Here is a 17,975-nt window from a genome sequence, read left to right on the forward strand (position 1 = left end):
CCTATCCACTCCACCCTCTCCTCCCTGACCTATCACCTTCATCTCCTCCCCCACTCACCCATTGTACTCTATGCTACTTTCTCCCCACCCCCACCCTCCCCTAGCTTATCTCTCCACGCTTCAGGCTCTCTGCCTTTATTCCTGATGAAGGGCTTTTGCCTGAAACGTCGATTTTGCTGAAGGTCCTCGGATGCTGCCTGAATTGCTGTGCTCTTCCAGCACCATTGATCCAGAATCTGGTTTCCAGCATCTGCAGTCATTGTTTTTACCCAGTTGAGAACAAGGGCGAGTCGAACAGTCAGGGCAGGCAGGGACAAAGCAGACAAGATAGGACTGATAAATAAAACTGCATTTATGTCAATGCAAGAGACCTACCAGGGAAGGCAGACAAACTCAGGGCATGGTTAGGAACATGGGACAGGGATTTCATAGCAATTACAGAAACATGGCTCAGGGATGGACAGGACTGGCAACTTAATGTTCCAGGATGCAAATGCTACAGGAAGGATAGCAAGGGAGGCAAGAGAGGAGTGGGGGGTGGCATTTTTGATAAGGGATAGCATTACAGCTGTACTTAGGGAGGTATTCCCAGAAATACATCCAGGGAAGTTATTTGGGTGGAACTGAGAAATAAGAAAGGGACGATCACCTTATTGGGATTGTATTATAGACCCCCTAATTGTCAGAGGGAATTTGAAAAACAAACTTAGAAGATCTCAGTTATCTGCAAGAATAATAGGGTGATTATGGTAGGGGATTTTAACTTTCCAAACGTAGACTGGGACTGCCATAGTGCTAAGGGTTTAGATGGAGAGGAATTTGTTAAGTGTGTACAAGAAACTTTTCTGATTCAGTATGTGGATGTACCTACTAGAGAAGGTGCAAAACTTGATCTATACTTAGGAAATAAGGCAGCTTAGATGACTGAGGTGTCAGTGGGGAAACACTTTGGGGCCAGCGACCATAATTCAATTGGTTTTAAAAAAGTGATGGAAAATGATAGACCAGATCTAAAAGTTGAAGTTCTAAATTGGAGCAAGGCCAATTTTGACGGTATTAGGCAAGAACTTTCAAAAGCAGTATGTGGTGTACCTACTAGAGAAGGTGCAAAACTTGATCTATACTTGGGAAATAAGGCAGCTTAGATGACTGAGGTGTCAGTGGGGAAACACTTTGGGGCCAGCGACCATAATTCTATTGGTTTTAAAAAAGTGATGGAAAAGGATAGACCAAATCTAAAAGTTGAAGTTCTAAATTGGAGCAAGGCCAATTTTGACGGTATTAGGCAAGAACTTTCAAAAGCTGATTGGGCACAGATGTTCACTGGTAAGAGGATGGCTGGAAAATGGGAAGCCCTCAGAAATGAGATAACGAGAGTCCAGAGAAAGTGTATTCCTGTTAGGGTGAAAGGAAAGGCTGTGGGCATAGGGAATGCTGGATGACTGAAGAAACTGAGGGTTTGGTTAAGAAAGCATATGTCAGGTATAGACAGGAGAGATTGAGTGAATCCTTAGAAGAGTATAATGGCAATAGAAGTATACTTAAGAGGGAAATCAGGAGGGCAAAAAGGGGACATGAGATAGCTTTGGCAAATAGAGTTAAGGAGAATCCAAAGGATTTTTACAAATACATCAAGGACAAAAGGGTAACTAGGGAGAGAATAGGGCCCCTCAAAGATCAGTAAGGCGGCCTTTGTGTGGAGCCGCAGGAAATGGGGCAGATACGAAATGAGTATTTTTCATCAGTATTTACTGCGGAAAAAGACATGGAAGATATAGGGAAATAGATGGTGACATCTTGAAAAAATGTTCATTTTACAGAGGAGGAAGTGCTGAATGTCTTGAAATGCATAAAAGTGGATAAATCCCCAGGACCTGATCAGGTATACCCTAGAACTCTGTGGGAAACTAGGGAAGTGATTGCTGGGCCTCTTGCTGAGATATTTGTATCATCGATAGTCACAGGTGAGGTGCCGGAAGACTGGAGGTTAGCAAACGTGGTGCCACTGTTTTAAGAAGGGTGGTAAAGACAAGCCAGGGAACTATAGACCAGTGGGTCTGACCTCGGTGGTGGGCAAGAGGTTGGAGGGATCCTGAGGGACAGGATGTACATGTATTTGGAAAGGCAAGGACTGTTCCGGGATAGCCAACATGGCTTTGTGCGTGGGAAATCATGTCTCACAAACTTGATTGAGTTTTTTGAAGAAGTAACAAAGAGGATTTATGAGGGCAGAGTGATAGATATGATCTATACAGACTTCAGTAAGGTGTTCAACTAGGTTCCCCATGGGAGACTGGTGAGCAAGGTTAGATCTCATGGAACACAGGGAGAAATCACTATTTGGATACAAAACAGGCTCAAAGGTAGAAGACAGAGGGTAGTGGTGGAGGGTTGTTTTTCAGACTGGAGACCTGTGACTAGTGGAGTGCCACAAGGATCAGTGCTACTTTTTATCATTTATATAAATGATCTGGATGTGAGCATAAGAGGTGTAAGTAAGTAAGTTTGCTGATAACATCAAAGTTGGAGGTGTAGTGGACAGCGAAGAAGGTTAGAGCTGAAAATGTGTTGCTGGAAAAGCACAGGTCAGGCAGCAGCCAAGGAGCAGGAGAATTGACATTTTGGGCATGAGCCCTTCTTCACATTTTCAGCTCTGATCTCCAGCATCTGCAGTCCTCACTTTCTCCTAGCAAAGAAGGTTGAAAAAGGCGTTTGGTATGCTTTCCTTTATTGGTCAGGGTATGGAGTACAGGAGCTGGGAGGTCATGTTGCGGCTGTACAGGACATTGGTTAGGCCATTGTTGGAATATTGCGTGCAATTCAATTCTGGTCTCCTTCCTATCGAAAAGATGTTGTGAAACGTGAAAGGGTTCAGAAAAGATTTACAAGGATGTTGCCAGGGTTGGAGGATTTGAGTTATAGGGAGAGGCTGAATAAGCTATGGCTGTTTTCCCTGGAGCGTTGGAGGCTGAAGGTTGACTTTACAGAGGTTGATAAATTTTGAGGGACATGGATAGGATAAATAGACAAAGTCTTTTCCCTGGGGTGGGGGAGTCCAGAACTAGATGGCATAGGTTTAGGGTGTGAGGGGAAAGATATAAAAGAGATCGAAGAGGCAACTTTTTCACTCAGAGGATGGTATGTGTATGGAATGAGCTGCCAGAGGAAGTGGTGGAGTGCAACATTTAAAAAGCATTTGGATGGGTATATGAATAGAAAGGGTTTGGAGGGATATGGGCCGGGTGCTGGCAGGTGGGACTAGATTGGGTTGGTATATCTGGTCGGCATGGACAAGTTGGACTGAAGGGTTTGTTTCCTTGCTGTACATCTCTGTGACTATGAGTCTGCTACGTTCTTTGTAAAATATTTATCAATATCTTTTTCGATTATGTATCCAACAATATTTCTGGTGAGACACTCCATGTCCTAATAACATTCTGTATGTGAAGAAAGATCTTCAAACACCCTCCTTCTTTCCTTTGGTAAAGATTTTACATTTGTACTGTCCAGTTAAATAACTCCGATCACTGGAAATAGTTTCTCAAAATATCTCAATCATAACCAAAATTTATTTTTAAAAACAGACCAAAAAGAGTAAATTTATCTTTAAAACAGAAGTTTCTCATCCTCAGTCTTGGTGAATCATTTACATATCCTCTCTACAGCCCCTAACATCTTTCGTGAATACAGTGCCAAAACAGAACACAATGTTTTAACTAGACTCCAAGCAATGTTTTGATTATGTTTCATATAATATCTTACTGTTCATACCCATGCCCCCCTTAACAAAATCAAGGATTCCATATATTTTATTTTAAATGCACAGTTTTAACGTATTCTCCTTTCTTTCGAGGGAGATAAATAGGAATTAAATCTCCATGCTTTTACATTCTTTTTAATGTTTGATCACTCGGTACAGATATTTTGTCCTTATTCTTCTGCCAAAGATCTATGAACTAATTTATCCACATTAAAAATTCAACCAACATAAAATGCCCATTCCATCAATCTCCTCTAAGTCCATTACATCCCTCTTCAGTTAGTCATAAATATTATTTTTCTGTTGTTTTATAAATTATATTAGTATCTCAAACACAAATCCAATGAATTCCTCAAATTAAATGGATTGCTTGAAATCACAAAAGAAGCAGGTCACTTAGCCCCTTGATATTGTTCCATAATTCAAGTAAGCCATGGGTGACCTAGATCCTGATAATGCAAGACGTCTAATGTGGGATAAAACAAATGAAGATGATATGCTTGATGACTCACCAGCTGGAAAATCAAGTTCTACTCCAACCCAAATTCCAGTAGAGAAATCCACTGTGCCAACATATCGAATGGTTCCATTCTTGTCATTTCCAACCGATACACGTTCTCCCAACGTGATCCAACTTGGTAGAGGTTCACCCTGTTCTGCAGTTGCACTATCCTGAATATCTGCTAAATCTGAAAGGTTCCTTGAAACAGAGTTATCTGAGTTGGGGGCATTATCAAAAGCTTCTTCAGGGTCAACTTCCTCACAATATAGTGTGTTCTCAGAGGTATTTGCTAATCTATTATCAAGTACAGTAGTCTGTGATTGATCATGTGTCATACTACAAGAATCCTCAGGAAGTTCTGAAACATCATTTACACATTTAACTGCAGAATGTTGCCATTTTTCATCAAGCTCTAGACTATCTACAGAAAGTCTATTCGAGTTATCAGAGGAACCTGTACTGCACATCATGAGTTCATCAGGTAGCTCAAGATCCTTTCTTTCTTCCTCAGCACCCTGAAAATCTGTGAAATCTTGACTGCTGATAATATCTACATTCAGTGTTGAATTGAAAAAATCATCATCATCTCCCCCATCTTCGGACATGCTACCTTGTGGTTTTAATGTACAGGGCAATGAATTTGATGAATACATATCTGGAAGTGTTCTATAAACAAGTATGGATTTAGACTCAATAAACTGTTGCAATACTGAGGTTTCATTCACTAAGGCACTGTTTGTAGGGAATGACACATTCTTCTGTACGTCTTTTAAATCGGTATTTTGTTCCTCAATTCCATCGTCCTTTTCAGAAGATAGTTTTACATTAGACAGACAAACTTGTGCCACAGTATCCCGAAGGTCAGAGTGTCGTGTCTGGTTACTAAGCTGGTCTGTGTTCTCAGTACCAGTAAATACCACATCAGAAAGTGTTGCATTAGAGGCACTGTGGGAGATGTAACCACTTGTCATACTGCTCGCAGTTGGACTGCGAGAAACCTCATTTTCAAGGAAGCGAGAGCTCAGGAGTTCTGGCTTAGATGAAAATAAATCTCTGTTCTCAAGGCTTGCATTGTACACATCGAAGTCTGCAAAATCTTCTGGAATGTAAGGTTGGAAACCATGAAAGCCTTGAGAGCTGCTGATTTTCTTGTTGAGATTCTCCACTTCATAGTCCTCCTCTTCCGAATCCTGCAGTAAGAATATTTGCGTAATGATCACATTTTAACTCATATTGAGAAAATGAGTATCACATTAGGTGAAGCAGCATACTGGTTCAGACACCACACTGGATTTTCTGGCTAATTTTTTAGAATTGCAGATTTTATCCAATTAAAAGCCCTTTTCTCCCAAATGCTCTCATTTAATTTCTTTGAACAAGTCATGCTATTGTTCAATTAAAATTTAGCAATATTCTGTCTGTAGAATGTTCTGCACAGTATGACCAAATACTGTGATCTACATCTGACTGGTAAACGTTCAATTCATGGGGAATTGAAAAACATGTACACAAGTTGAAAGTAGGAACACTGCAAAAATGTATTCTGCAATTTGTATAAGTGAATGTTCTGGTTAAAGGTTATTAAAATAAAGTTGAAAATCTGTAATTAATATTAGGTTGCAGAACAGAACCAAAGTTTACAAAAGCCTATTTTATTCAATTTTATGAGCCCTTAGTTCGATATTGCCAATCATACAGTATATTGCAACTTGTGTACAGCTTTGTTCAAGCAGAATCTAGTACTGCTTATTCCACAATTTTGCAGAAGTTGTCCACTTTCGTTGCATCAATTTCGCCAACAATTTCTGGTGAGTTTCTGAAATATGCTTCGCCACCTTAACAAAATGTGTAAGGCAAATAATTCATCAAGATTTAATATCATGAGATGACTACTTTCCCATTATTTGGAAAATTAATGATAAGTTGAGAATAGGCAGAATGAAAACTCTTAATTATACTGCCAAAATGAATTCTGATTTTCATCTTTATGCAAAAAAGGCTCTTTACTTTCAGAGAACTGTCAACTTTTAATTTTAAAAAGTACTTAACTATACTTAAATATAAATAATTTTATATCATATCAGGAACTCGGGTCTGACTTAAACTTTTCACTTGAAAAAGATCTCCAAACAAAATTGGGGTCCCTTAGTATGCACTCAGTGTTCAGTAAGACAAAAGAATACCATAAAATAAAGGCAAACCTTAAATGGTACAAACTGTAGTTGTAAGCCTATTCATCATGTCAAACATAGGTCAAGCAGGTGACGTAGAAACTCATTCCCATGCCTAGTCTCTTCAACTAGCAAATCTTCAAAGTGGAAAGACTTTGCGCAATAAAAATTTGAAGTTCTGAAGTGCAGCATATTCACAATCATGTGCTTCTAACCCATAATTTATGAACGGACATGAAGTTTACAATTGAAAATGAAGGGTAGAAGCGATGGCCCTTGACCAACATATGACAATGTTTTAACTGTATAGGTATGTAACTCAAATCCACTAAAACAATTTTTGGAGACAGCTCGGTTCAACAATTAATCTTAAAATGGTCAATCAGAAAAAAAAATCTTGAGATCAATTTTTTCCAATGATATTGCATAAGAGTGCTGTACCATTCCCACTTCAAATCTTGACGAATCATTCCACCATAATCACAACATTAAAATGTAAAGTGATGAATAAATTAATTTCAAAGGTGAGGCTTTGTTTAAAACATGTAGACTGCTTGTAAAATGATAATTAAAACCTAAATGTGCCAAGAGTTATTCAGGTATCGGGCTTAGAAAGCTGAGAAAAAGCCTACAAATGTCAATAGCTCTCCACATTTAATTATTCATTGCATACTAAAAGATGACAATTTGCCCATGAACACTCCTGAAGCAGTAGACAAAAAAGAGCAAGTTATTTTTCACATCAAAAACAATATACATTAATTAGGATAGACCACAAAAGATTTCAAACTATAGCAACAAAGACAAGAAAAAGTCATAATTACTGGAAAACACAACATACTTGTGTGCCCAAGAAAGACAGAATATATTCATATGGTGCTGGAATAGAAACATGTTGAGGTGATCTTACTATTCTACTCTTAAGAGGACTGAAAAAACAGATATTTCCACTCGACCCTCATAGTACTTAAAGATGTCCATCTTGAGAAAGTGCTCAGCATGAGCCAAGCTATTTTCAAAAGCACTAAAAATGCTGGGGAAATACTAACCTTTTATTTACCTTTTGCAAAGACAGTACATGGAAGCATCAAGAATGATCAAATGTTTTTTCTATGATACTGATCGCTGAAGGGATTCAAACCAATGCAGGGTGGCACTAAAAAAATCCAGGCAAAATTAAAAATTTGAGTTGCATTCTATAAAACAATAGTCAACCAAATCTGAGATTTTGTGATGCTTAGTCCACAACCCAAATGGCTGGAATGCTCTTCTTTTTTTGGCCTGCAATGGATTATTGAGGGAATCACTATTTATCCCATTATTATTTCATCCGAATTGTCTGACTTTGTCTCAGCTGAAATAGCACAAATCAATGAATCATGTTGGAAGATTTTAAGTCGGTTGGTTATGTTTTATTTCAAAAGTAAGATCAGTCTTTGATTAGCCATTTTGTGTTTTCAAAATCCAAAACAGATTTCCATTATTCAGAAGACTTAATTCAGAAAGAGAAATTGTTGAGTGAGAGGGAAAGTACTAGGACAGTGTACCTCCAGAAAATAAACTACACTGGAAAGGTAACTGATTAATTGTCACTGTTGCAAATCAGCAGTACCTATAAACAAATGAAATAACGTCAGATTGCTGAAACTTAAGTTAATTACACAATTACATCAGCTAATACTAGAACAGTCAAAGTTTGTTTCCTGGGGCATACATGCAGAAATGACAGTGAATCTTCTGAAAAAGCACTGTATACAGAATACCGAACACTGCAATGTATTTGTATGGAGAACGTGCAATTTCCAAACAGAGAACAGCCAGGGAATTCCTAGAAGCATGGCACTCATCCACAAACTCCATCAACAAACATCGACCTGGACCCAATATACCGGCCACTACAGCGGACAGCTGAAACTGACAACCGGAAGCGGCAGGGACAGGCCACTATAAATGCCGGAGGAAACACCACAGAAGCGCTTCACAGGAGGCTCCCAAGCACCGAAGATGTCACCTAGACAGGGAACGAAACGTTTGCAACAAATATTTCCAGCTCAGCGAACAGAACCACAACAACGAGCACCCGAGCTACAAATCTTCACCCAAACTTTGAATTTGCAATGAAATATAATATCAAAATAGCAAATATCATTAGCGAGTTTTGAGAAGATTTGAGGTTGAGGTTCTGGATGTAGCCTCCAGATGAAGGCCTACTGATGATGTTACCTAGTATGGTGACGAAATGTCTGAAAATGAACCCGCCAGCTCAGTGAACAAACCTACATCCAGAGCAAATATATTTCAACCAACCATTCATTGGTGATAATGACAAATTGTAATGAGATTAACCAATGCAATAAACTTTTCATTGCTCAATCATATGCAGCAATGGTAGCCTTAGAATCCCTGCAGTGTGGAAATAGGTTCTTCAGACCAGCAAGTCCACACTGACCCACCCAAATCCATTCCCCTACCCTTTTACTCTACATTTACCCTCTAACTAAATGCACCTAACCTGCCCATCTCTGAAAACTATGGGCAATTTAGCACGGTTAATTCGCCTAACTTGCACATGTTTGGATTGTGGGAGGAAACCAGAGTACCCAGGCAGACACAGGGAGAATGTTTGTCTCTGTGGAATTTGCACAGTCATCTGAGGCTGGAATTGAACCCGGGTCCTTGGCGCTGTGAGGTAGCAGTGCTAACCACTGAGCCACCATGCTGCCCTTGGTAGACTTCTTACAAATCACATGAAAATTGTATGACAGCAATCACAGATACAACAGAATGCTGATCCATATAGCTGAAAAGATAACTGCAGACAGAAAAGGAATTGATCAACTTTATAGCACTGATTAGAATTGCATCTTGAAAAATAACCTGTTTGAGACAGAAGGGCATCACACACAAAGTGCAGAGTAGAGCTACTCAGCTAATCCTCAGTTTATGATCCCTAAGTTATGAAGAAAGACATGATAATTGAACATTTCAACACAAAGATAAGGTTCAATATTATACAGGCATATCATTAACAGAAAAGGTAGGTGTAATAATTCTTTAAATTAAATTGTTGGAGCATAGCATAGGGGTCATAGTTTGTCTTTCATTAGTTTGAACTGATATATAATTCTTTTTTTTCCAAGAGTAAACAATGTATGCCATGGACTTCTACATTCAATACTGGTGGTGACAGCCTGAGTTATTAAAGAAACAACTGTTTAGTATAGTTAGGCAACTCAATATTTTTGGATGCATTATTAAGATGGACAAAATGGTTTCTCTCATGCATTGTCTTGTGATGACTATAGATTATATAGATAATAGAGTATAATTTAGTCTGCAGCAGAACACAACAGGCAAACTGAGTCAATTATTTACACAAGTACCTCCAAGTAGGTTTTAGAAACTAGGCATTTCTTGTATAATACTGCCCACTACACCAATGCTTCCTGAAAGCCTTCAAGAAAAAAACGTGCTCAGGAAAACGACCAAAGCTAACATGCCCTCTCACCACCATAATAGTAAGGAAACATTTGTGTCGCTGCTGAAAGGGGAGGTGCATTGTACAGCTAGGGCCTATAGTCCAGTATGGTTTATGAAGTGAAATTTAAGTCTATTATTAGGCATGAAACTACCATATTTTCCTTATTATTCTCTATTTTTTATAGTGACATTCTCTGTTCTGAAAAGGATATTTTTTAATTAATATTTTTGAATAGTAACTTTTCAATCGCATTTAATTGCATTTCTCTATTAGCAGCTAATTTCAAACATATTAACAATGATAATATGCTCATTTCCTCCATTTATAAGCAATGCATCTAATTTAAAAATAAAAGATTACTCAAAATAGGGCATTTAGACCCTAATTATGTTCAGACACAAAATGAGACAAGAAAGAAACGAGAGAAGTCAAATCATGCTTACAAAATACAGGATACCCTTGTGTTTCAAATAATTTATATGCTCAACAGTTTTGCAATTCACTTATTGCAATATTTTTATAAGTACATATTAGAAAGAAAACAAACAGCTTGCCTGCAGAGCAGAGAGAACATTATAGCTGCATTCATAAATGCTTCAGCCATAATCCAAGTAAAAGGACCCTAATCCCACCACCAAGTATTAGGACTTTAATAAAAGGAAAACTTACAAATGTGTCCTCATTCTCGTTACCATTTTCAACTGATATGGGGATGACACTGGTTCCTGTGGACACAACACTGCTACTGCTATGTACCAGCATGCTTTTATCGTGAGGGGGAGACATGCTCTGTAATGGTCGAGACACACAATGGAAAAATGTCACACTGCTAATGACACATTAATCAAGACTACAAACATGCAGTTAGTCAATCACACAACAAGACTATAGTTTTAACATCAAAGCTGTACAGAAGCTGTGGTGGTTTACAAACATTCAATTCATGCACAAAAAAATGTACCTTCATCACATGTGAGTGGTTGAGTTAAAATTATTTAACTAATGGCCTCTAAGAAATAAAAATGAACCAAACTCAAGTGTCATCAATTATCAGCCATCTGTAATAGGTTTGGTGTGGTACTCTGCATACAATATAAATACAATATATTTTCATTCTCCATGCTGCTTAAAGGTACAATTACTTTATTCACATTAACCAATTAAAGCTATAGGAACATGCTATTTAATGTATTATTGCTGCAAACACAGCTCCCAATTGAAAGTGAATGAATGTTCAGATTTAACCCAATTAGTTCCAAAACAGATTACTTAATTCAGTCATCTGCATTCTTATCACATCATGACAGCATCTATATTCAATGTAAAACTATATTTTATTCAGCAGCTACAACAATAATCATTTACTGGAACAAAGTCACAAAGCACTGTTATTACAAAGAGTTATATCTCAATTAGCAGTAAAACTTGGGCTTCTGAAGGTGTTATTTATCTTAAGCTAGTTGTCATGTCTCATGATGGGATAATCCCTTCACTTGATCGTGATTTTTGCTATATTGACAAATAAACAACATCTGTGGAGGTCCATATGGTTCCTCCTAATTGGCAAGGATGCTGTGGATGCATGGTATTAAGTTTAAAAATCAGAAAAACAGCAAAATAATCAGGGAAGCTTAACTGTCTTTAATCACAACACTCCTTACTCTTCATTTTGTGGTTTGGTATCAATTTGAACTGTATGGCAGATTCTCCCAGAAACATTTCCACTTACCAGATGTAATGAAATTTGTTATGCATGCGCTACAATTTTACTTACAGACTCTAAAGGCAGCTAGCAGTAAGCTAGATGCGTAGGCAATCCAATACGATTGAACAAATGCACAGTGCCATCATGCACCAGGAAAGCTGTTTTAATGTTAAGAATCTGAGAGGTGCATAACATTGAGCAAAAAACAGCAACACATTTGAAGACACAAGACCAGTTTGAGAGGATCTAACTACCCTTTGAGCTTTTATATTGTTCAACGCAACACTCATTTGTCCCAACCATTTAAATGAGAGAATGGAGGTAAATCATAAGAATGTGTGATTTTGTTTTGGTAATAAAGAGGAATGTGGAATTTATCAAGTCTTTTTTTTAACATTCTGGTTTGGACTCTGAACAGACATTTTTTCCATTGCTCCCAGACACTTTACTTCTTACTAAGAATGTACCTTGGAAAAAGTATTAATGGTAGTAGTAACAAAAGTGGATATCTGATGATTGAATTGTTAGGTTTCTTTATCAAATGACAAATTTCCCAATTCATACAGGCTGAAGTTCTAGTTTCCAAGCTAACACATTCATATACATGTTGTGGTGATCAAAGCTACAAGTTTCGTCATTCTACTGAAAAAAGCATTCAACAAAAACGTAGCAGGAGAAAATGAAACAAAACAAAATGACTTAGAAAGAGTCATCTTTTGCAAATTTCATGGAAACAGATTAATATTTATTAACTAAAATAATGTACTCATTATAGCAAGCTTATTGTAGAATGACCAACACCCAGCAAATTGTTCCTCATTTCAGGGGCTCGCATATTAAGGCTTAAGCTCTATCAACCACATTCCTTATTGTATTAAGCTCTATTTAGGAATTCCAACAATTGAGTTCCACTATATTAAAAGGTTGTGCAATTTTGCTTATAGCTTTAACTATTACCTCATGCGCGAGGAGAGGTTTGGTTTCCAGAGGTTGCTTGCCTTTTCGTTCCTCTCTTACAGGCATAAGTGATTTCAGGAACTTAGGTGGCTGAGGAGAGAATGCTTTTAGTGGACTCAATGAATGAGGACTGTCTGGTGGAGCACCTATGAGTGAAAGAAACAAAAGGAACAAAACACCATGGAATTGGGTATATACGGACATAAATCACTAAATATGGCAGCACAGATCGAGTGCATAACTCAAAGCATACAGCATCTTTGGTTTTATCAATAGGGATGTAGAATACAGGAGCAAGGTGGTTATGTTAAATCTGTATAAGACATTAAATAGACCTCAGTTAGAACACTGTGTACAGTTCTAGGCATCCTACTTTAGGAAGGATGTAAAAGTATTGGAGAGAGTGTAGAAAAGGTTTATGAGAATGTTCAAGTTTCTTATGGCTGGAATCAAAGAAGACAGACTGGAGAAGTTGGAAGCTTTCAAAATCACAAGGGGGTGAGACAGAGCAAATTGGGAGAAACTGTTCTCATGTCTAAAAGGTTAAAGACTCCAAGGGCATGGATGTAAGCTGAGAAAGAACTAATCATGTGCTCTGAAAAAATACTTTTTGACACAGCAATTAATTCATATCTGAAACATGCCATCTGGAAAAGTGGTGGAGCCAGGTTCAATTGAGGCATTTGACATGACATTGGATGATCATTTCATAGAGAAAATGGCACTAAGCCAAATAAAGCCAATGCATTCACAAATGTCTGAACATTCTTCTTCTGCATTTATTGAGATTTCATACTCCTGTCAACTGCAATTATAATTAATAATTTTCTTTTGAGAAAACTTGAACTATTTTTAGATTTAAACATGATCACCTTGTTGGTGTATGAATATATTACTGCAATAGGTCATCAAGTTTTTCCACCCTTCACCTCCATCACTTCTACCAGGTCAGACAGCTTCGCCTCTATTGATATTCAGAGTTTCTTTTAATTTTTTTTGGCAAAAGAGGAATGAATGAGAGGAAGGGAAGTGAGGGGATTAGGGAATAGAGTGACAGAAGTGAAATACTTGAAGCACAGATCTGAGGTATTCCAGGAAGCCTGACATGGTGGAAATTTAAAACAAAATTAATATATATTTGTAACATATCTATATATTAAAACTTGACCATGACCTATCCTATGAAATAGGGCATACATTTGTCTTATGAAATGTATAATAATATACCTCCTGGGTCTTTCATCCTGCGTGGAGAGTCTTTAGGTAGGGTGTTGTACCAGGAATGTTCTTGAGTGTTGAACAAGCAGTCAGAAATATCATGATGACTTTCTGAACGACCCTAGCAGTATCACCAAGAAAAAAATAAATGGTTTATAGCATTTACAGAAACAATTAATCAATTACGTTTAGTTGTGTAGAATGGCTAGAAAAAGATGCACCACTATTAAAATCAAAGATGCTCCTTTAATGAACACAATTAATATTTTGACCTCAATGACTTTCTGTGGCAGAAAGCTCCCTTTAGCTCCCTTACCTAAATTATTAATATATATTATGAATAGCTGGGATCCAAACATTAATCCTGCAGTATCCATTAGTCACTGGCTGCCACTCTATTTCCTGTCTGCCAACCAGTTTTCTATCCATGTCAGTATACTACACCCAGTGCCAAGTGCTTTAAATTTTACATATTAATCTCTCACTTGAGGCATTATCAAAAGCTTTATGAAACCACTTCAGCTGGCTCTCCCGTATCAACTCTATGAACTACTTCCTTGAGAAATTCCAGTCAATTTGTCAAGTATCATTTCCTTTTGCATGAACTCATGCTGACTTTCTGATTGTGTCACTGCTTTCCGAGTGTTTGACTGTTGAATCTTTTATAATTAACTCTAGCATTTCCAGTACTACTGATGTCAGGTGAACTAGTCTATAATTCTGTTTTTTACTCTCAACCTCCTTTTTTTAAAATATACAGGGCTTATATTAGTTACCTCCAATTCATAGGAACTGTTCCAAAAGTCTATAGAATCTTGAAAGAGGATCCCCAATACATATACTACTTCTAGGACCACGTCCTTAAGTACTCTGGAATGCACTTCAGCCATATCAGTACTGGTATCATGCACTGTTATAAAGGACTTCGTCTATATCAATTTTAACTTTACTGTCCTTTTATTTAAAAAACAATAATACAACTGCAAAAGAAAAAAAACACCGCTGATGCTGGCAATCTGAAATAATATAGAAAATGCTAAAAATACTCAGCAGGCCAGGCAGCAGCTTGGGATAGAGGAACTGAGTTAATGGGATAGATTTTTATTACAGAGGTGAAACAGGGGAGTTTGATGATATGTGTCAGAAATCCAAAATGACTTAAGTTCAGATTTTAGTGTGTGAGAGCCCTTATCTGACAGAGACAGTTTTCTGCCCCATCACCTTTAATTAGACAGGAATGGAGGCAGCTATCACGGAAGGCTGTTATTATTCCAAAAAGCAACTCTAGTCTCCTGCTCCTCCCTGCATAAATTACAATACTCAGGGCTCCACTGTTTCAAAATCAGGCCTCTCTGGGCCACTCTGTTGCGGACAGTGTAGCAGATCACAACAACATCAGAGATCCTTGCAGGAGGGTACTGGAGGGCACCACCTGACCAATTCAGGAACGGTCCCACTCACCACAGCCTGCAAAACCTCATCAGTTGTGAATTGGATGTGTGTATTTGTCATCTGGGTGACGTTTTGGTGCACAGCAACCTGCGAAATGCCACAGAAATTTGCACTGACAAGAGTATACACATCTGTGACTCTCTGCTGAAAGAATTGCAGCGGCAATGTACAACAGTTATCAGTTACCTCTACATTTTCTTCGCTTTTCCCAAAGCTCCTACATTCAGAGCAGTGTCTCTTTCTTATTATTTGTCCTTCTCCTCTGATACCTGTAACTCTGTGTTCCTTTACAGGCTGATGCTCCTTAACTTCGGTGGTCTTGATTTTGGAGGATGTATCATCTATTTCCAGTCGCAGCCTTAATACTGCTGACCCATTAGACAATAAGGTATAGCAGAATTAGGCCATTTAGCCAATTGAGTCTGTTCGACCATTTGATCATGTCTGATAGGTTTTTCAACACCATTCTCCTGTCTTCTCCTCATAATTCTTGACTCCATTACTAATCAGGAACCTAATATCTCTGTTTTAAATACAATCAATGACTTGGCTTGTGTTCAACTTTGTTCACTGCTCCAATGCTAGGACGCTAATGACTCCTGAACCAAAAGACTGGCAAAGTTCTTAATTCTGGCTGGTCCCTTGACTAGAGATGGGTTGTTGCAACTTTAACTTTAAGTCACTTCACCTATGGAAAGGTATAAGCATGTACCTTCCTGAATTTATCTGGCCTCCATAGTTTCTTCTTGAAATAGTCTTTCTTGCCTTCAGCAGATTTGTGACAGGCAGCTGTTGAATACTGTTTTAGTTCAGGTTCAGTGCTCTAGCTCAAAATTAGATTGCTTACTAATCTCAGCACTAAATTCCAGACCTTATGCCACAATTTAAAGGTTGGGAAATAATAGGGCGACCACATTCACTTTTCCATTCATTAAAAAATGGAACAGAAAATCAGATTCTCTGATATTGTTACAAATTATTCTGAGGCTATCCACCTGTTATATCACAGATTTCAGGCTCTTTGTTGTGATTTCCCTACAGCTCTCGCATAAATGAATTTTAGTTTGAGAACTCCTTGTAGCATACCCTGTACTCATCCTCTTCATATCCAGAAAGTTCTGATCGATTACTGGAAACCTGTAGAAATCAGATATAACAAAACATAGATGAGAGATTTTTGAATAATCACTCCTTGCCCCACAATGTCTTCTGTTCCTGCTTTGATCTAAGATTGTGAAACTCAAGCAGCACATTTAAAGCATGGTTGCAAACTTCAGGCATATTATATTTCATACGTCTTGATATTTACTATTATAAATACTGTGAAAGATGTGATTTCTAATAAAATTCATTTTTTTTCCTCAGCAAAATAGCACCCAGAAGCAGTAGGCACACTATGTCTCTTGCAATATTTAAGCAGTATAAAAATGAGTGCATTAAAACCATTTTGCATCTTTTATACAGGAAGTCTTCAAATAAGCACAAAATGATAACATTCAGAAATGTCTAATATGGGACATCTTGCATCAGCACATCACTCATATCTGCATTTCACTGTTAAAGACCTTAATTGAACACTTAAAAACACCAAATTAATACAATATTAATTTCTGTAAAAAAAACAAGAGAACATGCTGTTTCCTTCAACAACACGAATTCAGACAGAAAGTGGGTAATGAAATAGAATTGCAGGCATGCAGTATTGCAGCAAACAGTAGGAGACAACTATATAATATAGGAACAGGACACCTATTTCCACTCCAGTCTTGTCCCTCACTTCTTAGATATTTTCTAAAAGATCACAATTTATATTGCCTACACTTGTTCAATGATACCCAAATCATTGTGAAGTCCAGTGGCCGAAATACGAACAGGCCTACTGCAAATACTGTCAGCCACCAAGTCAAGAAAGCCATATTTAGGTAAGAATTTAAAAGGCGTTAGCTCAAACTGTTAGAAAAATTCAATTGTCCAGCTTCTGCTGCTAACTTCAGCCTTCTGAAGTGCACATGCATGCATGCTGATGTCAGGTATTATCTTTCATACCTTTCACAACAACAACTCCAGACCATGGTTTGCAAAGCCAGTCGTGCCTTACTCCCAGCTGACTGATTTCAATTTCTTCAGATCCCTCAGTAAGAGCTTTCATCAACGTCTGAAAGTGTTCAGCTGAATCTTGGTCATTGAAGGTATTTTGTGTGGGGGATGAATTGGTTGGAGAGGAGGGAGAGCTTTTCCCTAACAGGTGACAGGTGACTTTGAAACATTCTGCTGTTAAATGAAGTGGTTATGGTGACAATATGGATAATTTCAATTGGCCTTCCTGTATAAACACATTCTGTCGTTCACTTATTCTGATAAGGATTAATCTGGTAAACTTGCAAGGAATCTTTATCATTCTTGTGTCATAATGGATATGAATGTAGATTGGTGACATGGCTACACTTTGGTGACAATATGGATAATTTCAATTGGCCTTCCTGTATAAACACATTCTGTCGTTCACTTATTCTGATAAGGATTAATCTGGTAAACTTGCAAGGAATCTTTATCATTCTTGTGTCATAATGGATATGAATGTAGATTGGTGACATGGCTACACTTAAGGCTAGGTAAAAACAATGACTGCAGATGCTGGAAACCAGATTTTGGATTAGTGGTGCTGGAAGAGCACAGCAGTTCAGGCAGCATCCGAGGAGCAGCAAAATCGACGTTTCGGGCAAAAGCCC

The 17,975-nt window shown here is 37.9% G+C and overlaps 1 protein-coding gene across 7 annotated transcripts in view; it reads right to left on the minus strand.

The window, feature by feature from the left end:
* The window catches only part of kif13a (kinesin family member 13A), a 329,481-nt gene that overhangs the window by 7,299 nt on the left and 304,207 nt on the right, over positions 1–17,975 (minus strand). For 4 of the 7 annotated variants that reach the window (XM_043719129.1, XM_043719127.1, XM_043719128.1 and 1 more), the window contains 5 exons: positions 16,333–16,383; positions 13,804–13,915; positions 12,577–12,722; positions 10,584–10,703; positions 4,273–5,452 (listed from right to left, as the gene is read on the minus strand). In XM_043719129.1, coding sequence (XP_043575064.1) covers positions 4,273–5,452; positions 10,584–10,703; positions 12,577–12,722; positions 13,804–13,915; positions 16,333–16,383 — 1,609 coding nt within the window. Of the gene's footprint in view, positions 1–4,272; positions 5,453–7,985; positions 8,046–10,583; positions 10,704–12,576; positions 12,723–13,803; positions 13,916–16,332; positions 16,384–17,975 lie in introns of those variants that run through there. The other 3 variants (XM_043719134.1, XM_043719131.1, XM_043719133.1) reach the window with 2 other exon arrangements.

Source organism: Chiloscyllium plagiosum, chromosome 29 (assembly GCF_004010195.1).
Source record: "Chiloscyllium plagiosum isolate BGI_BamShark_2017 chromosome 29, ASM401019v2, whole genome shotgun sequence".
Classification (NCBI taxonomy): Eukaryota; Metazoa; Chordata; class Chondrichthyes; order Orectolobiformes; family Hemiscylliidae; genus Chiloscyllium; species Chiloscyllium plagiosum.